The 9,897-nt window shown below is 53.8% G+C and overlaps 1 protein-coding gene across 1 annotated transcript; it reads right to left on the reverse strand.

The window, feature by feature from the left end:
* Positions 1–2,227: 2,227 nt before the first annotated feature.
* On the reverse strand, positions 2,228–7,564 carry LOC136014706 (SUN domain-containing protein 3-like). Its single transcript, XM_065679640.1, has 9 exons — positions 7,437–7,564; positions 6,986–7,076; positions 6,514–6,602; positions 5,364–5,535; positions 4,908–4,992; positions 4,415–4,530; positions 3,664–3,831; positions 3,066–3,152; positions 2,228–2,362 (listed from the first exon to the last, which is right to left on the reverse strand). The coding sequence occupies exons 1-9, from the start codon at positions 7,562–7,564 to the stop codon at positions 2,228–2,230; spliced, it is 1,071 nt and encodes a 356-aa protein (XP_065535712.1).
* Positions 7,565–9,897: the final 2,333 nt, after the last annotated feature.

Raw genomic sequence — 9,897 nt, forward strand, 5'->3', positions numbered from 1 at the left:
TTACCCCTTGTCCTGTCACTACAGTCCCTGACGAAGAGTCCCTCCCCAGTGTCCCTAGAGGCCCCCTTCAGATACTGGAAGGCTGCTATGAGGTTTCCACGCAGCCTTCTCTTCTCCAGGCTGAACAGCCCCAGCTTCCTCAGCCTCTCTTCATACGGGAGGTGCTCCAGTCCCCTGATGATCCTCGTGGCCCTCCTCTGGACTTGTTCCAACAGTTTCATGTCCTTTTCATGTTGAGGACACCAGAACTGCACACAATACTCCAGGTGAGGTCTCACAAGAGCAGAGTAGAGGGGCAGGATCACCTCCTTCGACCTGCTGGTCACGTTCCTTTTGATGCAGCCCAGGATACGGTTGGCTTTCTGGGCTGCGAGCGCACACTGCCGGCTCATGTTCCTTGCCTCAGTGACCAGCACCCCCAAGTCCTTCTCCGCAGGGCTGCTCTGAATCTCTTCTTTGCCCAGCCTGTAGCTGTGCCTGGGATTGCTCCGACCCACGTGTAGGACCTTGCACTTGTCGTGGTTGAACTTCATAAGGTTGGTATCAGCCCACCTCACAAGTGCGTCAAGGTCCCTGTGGATGGCATTCTTTCCCTCGTGCTCAATCCCACTGTCCATGTCAGTGACGAAGATATTAAACAAGACCGGTCCCAACACCGATCCCTGAGGGACACCACTCGTTACCGGTCTCCAGCCGGACATCGAGCCATTGACCACAACTCTTTGTGTGTGGCCATCCAGCCAGTTCTTTCTCCACCGAGTGGTCCATCCATCAAATTGATATCTCTCCAATTTAGAGACAAGGGTGTCATGTGGGACTGTGTCAAACGCTTTGCACAAGTCCAGGTAGATGACATCAATTGCTTTACCCTTGTCCATCAATTCAATAGCCCCATCATAGAAGGCCACCAAGTTGGTCAGGCAGGATTTCCCCTTAGTGAAGCCATGCTGGCTGTCACCAAGCACCTTGTTGTTTTTCGTGTGCCTTAGCATGCCTTCCAGGAGAATGTGCTCCAAGATTTTGCCAGGCACAGAGGTGAGACTGTCTGGTCTGTAATTCCCCGGGTCTTCCATTTTCCCCTTCTGGAAAATGGGGTTTATGTTTCCCTTTTCCCAGTCGTCGGGAACTTCACCTGACTGCCATGATTTTTCAAACATGATGGCCACTGGCTTAGCAACTTCACTCGCCAGCTCCTTCAGGACCCGCGGGTGGATTCCATCAGGTCCCACGGGCTTGTGCGCGTTCAGATTTTTAAGATGGTCTCGAACCAGATCCTCTCCTACAGTGGGCCCAAGGTCTTCGTTCTCACAGTCCCTGCGTCTACCTTCTAAGACCTGGCTGGTGTGGTCAGAGCCTTTGCCAGTGAAGACCGAGGCAAAGAAGTCATTCAGAACCTCAGCCTTCTCCAAATCCTGTGTAACCAGTTCAGTAGAACAGTTAGGATTGGAAAGGACCTTAAGATCATCCAGTTCTAACCCCCTGAAAACAGGGATGTCTCGCACTGGACCATGTCACCCACGGCTCTGTCCAACCTGGTCTTGAACACTGCCAGGGATGGGGCATTTACCACTTGTCTGGGCAACCTGAGGGTCCCTGGTGCCATTTTCGGTCCCCAGAGGGCATTCCGGAGGCCCTGGGGGGATTTTGGGATCCATGGGCTGTATTTTGGTCTTCCCTAGGGGTTATTTTGGCATCAAAAGGATTTGGGGGATCCCTGGGTGTAAATTTTGGGGACCCTAAGGCCCATCTGGGGGGTCCCTGACGGGTATATTGGGGTCCCTGGGCCATTTTGGGTCCCCAAAGGACATTTTAGGAGTACTTGAGCTGGCATTTGGAGGTCCCTGGACTATATTTTGGGGACCCAGGGACTATTTTGGGGGTCAGAAATATATTGGGGGGGGGGGGGGGTGGGGGTGTGTGTCTTTAAGGGTAAAGGTTGGGGTTCCCTACTGCCCGTTTTGGAGTCCTTGGAAGCCTTTTTTTACTTGAACTGCACACACATTCAGTGTGTTTAATCCTCCAAAGTAATGCATCTGCGGGAAACAGTTTAGTCCTTTATTGACATCACCTCTCCCTCCAGGGAAGTCTCCGGTAAGCTTGTGGGCGGAGAGAAGCACAGCAGTTCTCTTAGCCCTTAACATCCCAGGCAAAACACTCAGTGACAATCAAGGAGCTTTGTTATCACAGGCAAAACACTCAATGACAATCAAGGAACTTTGTTGTCAGATCAAAGTGCCACCTTCCCCTCGTTGCTGGCAGGATCACCGTGCACCCTGAACCGATATATGCAGGTGTAGTCCGGGTGGCCCCAGTTGCTCAGCACTTGCAGCAGGATGTAATTCACAAACCCAGAGTGCTCGTTCTGAAAGGAGGAGAAGAGATGAGTTGTCTTTTCCTCGCTGGCATTCAACTACTGACACAGCGCTGCAGCATTCAACTACTGACAGAGCGCTGCAGCAATGGACTTGCTCAACACCTGACTGCCCTGGGAGGGTTGTGGCCAAGACATTCTTCCACTGCTCTACCTCATTTAGCCGTAAGAACAGGAAAGGAACAAGCATCTCCCTGAAATTGTAGTGAATCAATTGGCAATGACTTCTAGCCTACTTTGGGGCACATGCTTCCCCTGTCAGAAGACCCAGTGGTATCCCTATCATGCCTCATTGCCTTCTCTAGAAAGCCATGGCACAGAATGGCCTCCCTGTCTAGCTGGCCTCGGTACTAGGAACAACAGCATCCTCAGAAAGCCCCGTATTTCTAGTCTTTAATGAGCAGGCCAGCGGCAGTGTATCCTGAGTGGACGTGGGCACCTGTAGGCACTTGGAGTCCAGACAGCCAAGCTGATTTCAGCTTCAGCAGCGGTGGCTGTCAGCGCTGAAGTGTAAACCCAAAAGTGAAGGAGAATGGCATTCCAGGCATATGCCATTAGGAGGTTACAGCAGAAGGAGGGACCGCATGGCACACGCCATTCTCCAGAATGCTGCCTTGAGCCCTTTGGCACGGAAGCTTCTCCCCAGCAAACTGTATTGCTCCCTCTCCGTTCTCCTCCCACTCCGTCCCCCTACCTTTAGCTGAAAGGTCTGAGTGGGATTCAGTGGTGCCAGGAAAACAAACTGTCCCAGGAACTGCTCCTCCTGTTCTTCCGTCACCCCCTAGAGAAAGATGGGGTGGAGAAAACATGAGTGCCCTGGTCCACCATGGGAAGACTTAACTTCTGGTGGTGAAGTCCTGATTTATTTCATCGACATAATCCGAGGAAGATCATCACAAGGAAAAGACGAGAAGCTGAAGCTAGCCAGCATGCTGCCACACTTGCCTACTTAACGAGCGTAGGCTGCAAGAAAAGGAGCAGACATTCCCAGGGTAATGATCCCTGAGGATCACCAGTGCTCACTGGCGTTGGGAGCCAAGAAGGTCCAAGGGGCAGACACTGTGCCAGCTCATTTTCCCTGTGGCTCCTGGAGCACAGCCTTGGCCCAGAAGCTTCCTTTTGCGTGGTATATTGGATAAAAGAGGAATCCAACGGAAAGGGAGCAACTCCAAGGAGCCTGTTTCTTCTGCAAGGCAAGAGGGAGCCGCAGGCCTCCGGGTTCTGACCCGTATTCACCCCCTGCTTAGAAATGCTGAGCAACCCTCTGCCCCCCACTCCGAGAAATCACTTACGTAGACAGCAAAGTCCTTTGGAGCACTGGAGATACCGTCTCCATGGAGCGCTGGCCCTGAGACATGGTCCAGGGTGACTGCTCTGGGAATGACTGGCACAGAGAGCTTGATGAAGACGTGTCCCTGACTTCCATGGAAGGGCCAGCAGTTTCCTAGATGATTTTCCTTCTGAAAGGAGAAGAAGAAACTACGTTCACATGGAGAAGAGTGACCCGGCTTCCGTTTCTGCCAGGAGCATCACGGAGTAAGAACTGATCTGGCGCATCAGGTCTGCTCTGAACTGCATCCTTGGGTCAGACCCTGCCAGTACCAAACAGAGCAGCAGTTGTGAGAATCCCCGTGTCACAAGACCCCTTCAGCACTGCAGAAGCACTGTGAAGGCAGGCAGCTGGGTGTGTTCCCATGATCAGTGCCAGGAGGGCTTGCCAACACAGAGTGGGGCCCTCCAGCAGTGCAGGCTCTCAGCCATGCTGACAGTTTGCAGAGGGACGAGGAAGACAAAGGCTGCAGGACCAAGCCTGCCTGCTAGAAGCTCAAACGGAGGACCTGAGGCAGTCTGGGAGAGGAAATACTCAGCAGGGAGACAGTGAGCGGGTCCATACAAGAATGTGACAGGAAAAGAAAGCAAACATAAGGGTAAAGGCAACTCTCAGCAGCACGTTTGCATCCCGCCGTCGTCGTGTCCCGTCCCGTCCCGTCCCGTCCCGTCCCGCCCCCCCCACTTTGTTTTCCAGTTTCTTGGTGCTCCTACCTCAAGAATAAGCTCAGGAGATCTCACATAATCCATCACTGTCAGGGAAAACAGGCTGATTTTATACGCCGTATTCCGGTAGGATGGACTTGTGTATTCAGGAATGACAGCAGCCCCTGGAAATTAAAACATGAGCAGGATCATTGAGCAATGTCAGGAGGAATATTGCACTGTTCACTTGAGAAATGCTTTTTAGTAGTCCTCCATCTCCTGCCGGGGGATTCCCCTCTTTCTTCCTGGCGTGACCCCTCCCGAACACAGAGCAGGGACTCATCAATCTGTGGTAATGTCAGCTGGGATGTCGGCTAGGCTTTCTGCTCTTCAGATGGAGTCCAGCCGCTCCCAGAGTCTGTCAGTGGGTACGTTTTTAGGGCACTAGGTGGCCCTTGACTTCTTGCCCTTCCTCTCCTACCGCTGAGCCTGTTCCAAGGCCCATCTTGTCAGTGTGCACAGGAAGCACTTTGGAACCAGTCTGTGTACAATGGCACAGCACCTGATGATTTGAGGGCATAATCAGTCATTGGGACTTGGTTTTCTTCCAGCTTCTCCACGACTTGATTGATGATCTCTTGAACAGCCTGGGGAAGAGAACAAAGGCAAGCGCCTGTTAGCAGGAGAAGGAATGGGACAATCATCTCCCCTGCAAGGCCAGCCAAGGGGAAGGGGGACGAGGTTCAACTCAGCTGTGAGGAACGCCCAGATTGCGTGGAAACCTCCCAGCCTTGCTCTACTCTGAGGAAGGTATAAGTAAAGCAACTGTAACTGCCATCGCGGCGCTCTCTTCCCCCATACAGAAGTGTGGAGCAAGAGGAAAGGAAGTGTGGCCATGCACAGCACTTGTTCCAGCCACACCAGCCTTTTGGCTAGCCAGGACAGGGAACTGTAGAAGGATAAAGGCTGCAGGGAGGAAAGAAACCTCTGAGTAGAGCCTTCTGCAGCATGCCCTTACCGATCCAGAGAAGCCTGGGAGCTTAGACTGCTTCAAGGCTTCATGGAGAGCACGCTCAGTGACATCCTTGAGGCTCCAGTGCAGGTGATAGAACTCTTCCTGCAGCTTCTGGAGCTGTTCTTTGAGGGTCTGGGTTCTACTCAGCGCTTCTCCTATGTCGTTCCCTGCTGGCCTAGAAAAGCAAGGAACAGAGACTGTAACTGTTGTGGCTGGCCTCTCGAACACCATGGGGGTGTGAGCAAGGTAAGAAGCCTGGCTCTGAATGACTGGCAGGGCAGGCATGTCTTAAGCAGCTGGGAGAGGTAGTTCCAAAGTGCTTAGAGTTTCAGGCTGAGAAGCAGCTTCCTGGCTGCCCGGGAACATTTGGGGAAACTGAGGAACATCTCCAGTGTGCCCAAAGCCGCCACGTTCCCTATTACACGTGCCAATGTCTTACGAAAGCCAGGCAAGAGCAGATCTCAAGGGGAACAGGTGGTATTCCCGATAGAAAATACTAAGTGCAACAGCTCAGACATAAAGAAGGAAAGCTGCAAGACACACAGAGGGCAAGGGAAGGTGGCTGCTGCTGCCAGGTGGTTCCTCTCCACAACATCTCTCTCCCCTGCTTTGCTGTAAACAGCCCGGGACAAGCAAAAGGGAGACGGATGGGTGGCCCCAGTCCTCTAGTGGATGTGGGGAGCTATAGGTGACCATTTGACAGACACGAAGAAAGGGCAATGGGAGAAGGTCAGGAAGCTGTGCTAGGTGAAGCCTCTGTGAGGCAGGACAGAAACAATGTCCTGCTGAGGCCCAGGGGCAGAGCTCCTCTACATCACCATCAAGTCAAGAGGAAATAATCTGTACCTCCAAGTCTTGTGGTCCCATCCAGAGGGGAGGAAACACCCCTGGAACAACAATGAAGGGAACAGTCATCACAAACTGCAACAGACCAGTGCTTTGCTGGAACCTATGCAGGCCCAGAAATGCCTCATAATTCTTTTTATCAGCTGTGTGCAGTGGCTGTGGAGACACTGATGCTCGGTCCAACTGACCTTCACCTGTATGACCCGCCAGGATGACTACTGTTCCCAGCCCTAGCCACAGCGTTTTACTGAGTGGTACTTTATGTCCTGGTAAAACCAGTCTCGATCTGAAGAAACCTGAACGTCACCTGCTGTTGGGGATGCCAAATGTAGGAGGAGATGAAGGCTGCAGCCCTCGAGAGGCCTTCTTCACCCAGCAGTCCCACGTGGTGAACGCCTGTAAGACACACACCAAAACTCTCCTTACACTTAGGACTTGGTCTAAGGCTGGGTTATGCCTCAGCTTCCCTTTCCCCGGCTCTCCCAGGTGCCATAGTTGTTTCTCCTCTTGTAGTCTTCGCAACAGGTTGTGAAAGAGGGCTCCACAGTACACAGCTATTCCTTCCCATGGAACATGCTCCTTGTCCCGCAGAAGCTTGTCAGGGGCCAGGGGAGGTTAGCCACTGCCCCTCCATCGCCTTAAGAGAACTGGCTGAGCCCTTCCTTGCCTCCACACCCATTCCTCTGAAGCAGGGGGGACTGGCACACCCCTCTCAGTTCTTCCTACTCTTTGCTGGGCTACTCTGGTCAGAGCACATGGAGCCCTATGTCCTAAAGCACCATCCTCAGGTCCCAGTTCCAACGAGACTCACCAAACAAGAACAGGCGGATGAGCAGCACCAGGGGCACTGTCTTCAGAGCCTTCATTTTCCTACGGAGCAGCAAAGAGGAAAAGGATGGTGAAGCTGGTGGCACCCACGCCGTTCAGCAGCAGACCTGAGAGCAGCAGTAGGGATGGCAGGTCTTGAACCTAGCATTCCTGGTGTCAGGGTTGCCTTGGTCCTGCATAAGCTCATCAGTGGCTGAGCTGTCAGCAACAGCACCAGCGCGCCATCTGGTACAACAGCGACTGGCACTGTTTGGTTAGTGACGAAGGGCTCTGGCTTAACTCCGGAATAGAAGAAGGAGTTGCAACAAAAGCTGTGACCATAATTCATGTCCGTGGGGGTAGAGGGGGTTCAGCCTATACCCTGACAGCTCAAGAGCTCACGAGGCAGGCGGGGGTTTGTACCTCCCCTTCAGCAGCATTTCTTTAGCAGCCAGGCTATCACTGGCCCTTTTCTTTGCGTAACTGCAGGCAAATGCAGACTGGGTGAAGATGGAGGGAGGGATGAATGTAAAAGCACGCTGGGAATCCATGTGGAACTAAGGATATTCCAAGGAAACCTCTTGCGGGCTAGTCCAACGTGCCGTGAAGCCTGATCTGCCGAGAGACAGCACACACCGCTCTGGAAGACGGAGGGTCCTCCCGCTTGTTCTAACAGGCTCAGAGCATGCACTTTGTTAAAAATAAACAGTCCTCTTATGTTCTTCCAAGAACCGGGAGGGCTCAGGGTCATAACCCATTCTGCAGAGGCTTCAAACATACCCTTTCAGAACTTGGACCCACCACGACTTTCTCTCTTTATGCACTGAGGTGTGGGCAACAGGCATCCTGCTTGCTCAGGAGCAAACCAACCACTGTGCTGTCTGCTCGCTCAAGAGCTGGAGTGTCTTGACACAGGGACAACCCTGGTCTTCCACCCCCCTGTGTCTGCCTCAACGCCAACAGTGCTTTGTGACGTCAGTGGCACTAGGCAACGTCACAACAGAAAGGCAGCACTGTGTTTGGAGGCAAAGTCCAACATGGGCGGGAGCACGCTTTGCTCCTCTGCACGAGGGAGAACATCCTCCAACACCGGCCTGTATCCTCCCATCAGAGGTGGCAGCTCTTTGCATTCCCACTTTGCCCCAGGACAGCAAGGAGCTCTGGCTCTGTACCCTGAGCATGCTTTGCGATACCCAAACTCTGGGTATTAACTGGTACAGAGCTGCACAATGACAACATTACCATCACTGTCACAGGGTCTCTGTTCACAGCAGCTACGAAGGCCCTTTGGAAAGGCTCCCAAGCATGTTGCTGTCTCTGAAGAGGACCTGCTGCTGACCTGTGCCCAGTGTTAGCAGCAGAGCCCTCCGGCCACCAATGTTTCTGTGCCACTGCAGCACCTCGGCCCTGGCTCCATCAATAAAGCTGAAACGATCACACGGGGGGGGTGTGTTTCCCTGGTGTCCCTGCGCGCTGGCTGCACGTCCCCTGGTGTCGTGTCCCATGGGTGGGTGCTTCTGTCTGCTGGGGAGGATTTGTCCCCAGCAACCACCTCCAGGGATGAAGACGCCACAGCCTGCTTGCTCCCGTGCTGGATGTGAGCCCCAGCTCTACATCCCAGCCCACTTCCACATCCCTTCCTGTACAAGCAGCTCATGCTCCAGAAGGGCTCGCATCAGCTCTGGGCTATTTTCACACACGGGCACTTTGAGGTAGCTTCCTGCCCATGGTTTGAATGCAGAAACATCACTCAGCACAGCCACTGTATTTTGGGGGCACATTTTCTATCGCACCTTTGGCCTTTCCCTCTTCCTTTTGTCTTCAGAGAGCTCCCCAAGGCGTGTGGGTGCGAGGAGCGCATCCACGCTCCTCGGCTGCGCTCTGTGACACTGGAAAGGGGAGGAATGCAGCTGGCTCGACGTCTCCAGGGCCCGCAGTGCCACTCGCAGCATCCAGTCCACGTGGTCAGCGCCAAAAGCCGCCCCTCAGGCCGCCGCCCTGCCTCGGGGCCGCAGCTCCCCGCTGAAGGGCGCAACCCGGAAGCGCAGCTCCTTGCCTGGCAGCGCCCTCCCAGGTGGCTGTCAGTGGGCCCAGTACAGACAGTCACCTTTGAGGAGGTGGGCAAGGCAGCCACTCAGAGGAAACAGCGCCTCAGGGAAGGGCAGGCCATAGGGGAACCGGCGGTCCTCACACACTTGTTTCCAGGAGGTAGAATCATAGAATCACAGAATAGTTAGGGTTGGAAAGGACCTTAAGATCATGTAGTGCCAACCCTCCTTCCATGGCCAGGGACACCTCACACTAAACCATGTCACCCACGGCTTCGTCCAGCCTGGCCTTGAGCACCGCCAGGTGTGGAGCATTCACAGCTTCCCTGGGCAACCTGTTTCAGTGCCTCACCAGCCTAACAGGAAAAAACTTCCTCCTTAGATCCAATCTAAACTTCCCCTGTTTAAGTTTGAACCCGTTACCCCTTGTCCTGTCACTACAGTCCCTGACGAAGAGTCCCTCCCCAGTGTCCCTAGAGGCCCCCTTCAGATACTGGAAGGCTGCTATGAGGTTTCCACGCAGCCTTCTCTTCTCCAGGCTGAACAGCCCCAGCTTCCTCAGCCTCTCTTCATACGGGAGGTGCTCCAGTCCCCTGATGATCCTCGTGGCCCTCCTCTGGACTTGTTCCAACAGTTTCATGTCCTTTTCATGTTGAGGACACCAGAACTGCACACAATACTCCAGGTGAGGTCTCACAAGAGCAGAGTAGAGGGGCAGGATCACCTCCTTCGACCTGCTGGTCACGTTCCTTTTGATGCAGCCCAGGATACGGTTGGCTTTCTGGGCTGCGAGCGCACACTGCCGGCTCATGTTCCTTGCCTCAGTGACCAGCACC

This window comes from Lathamus discolor, chromosome 5 (genome assembly GCF_037157495.1).
Source record: "Lathamus discolor isolate bLatDis1 chromosome 5, bLatDis1.hap1, whole genome shotgun sequence".
Classification (NCBI taxonomy): Eukaryota; Metazoa; Chordata; class Aves; order Psittaciformes; family Psittacidae; genus Lathamus; species Lathamus discolor.

What these genes read in the sequence shown, in the direction of transcription:
- LOC136014706 (XM_065679640.1), bottom strand. Translation starts at nt 7,564, where the DNA reads ATGGATTCCCAGCGTGCTTTTACATTCATCCCTCCCTCCATCTTCACC. An exon ending in TCCCAGGCTTCTCTGGATCG is followed by an intron (nt 4,993 to 5,363) that starts GTAAGGGCATGC and finishes TCTCTTCCCCAG; the next exon opens with GCTGTTCAAGAGATCATCAA. An exon ending in CAAAGGACTTTGCTGTCTAC is followed by an intron (nt 3,153 to 3,663) that starts GTAAGTGATTTC and finishes ATCTTTCTCTAG; the next exon opens with GGGGTGACGGAAGAACAGGA.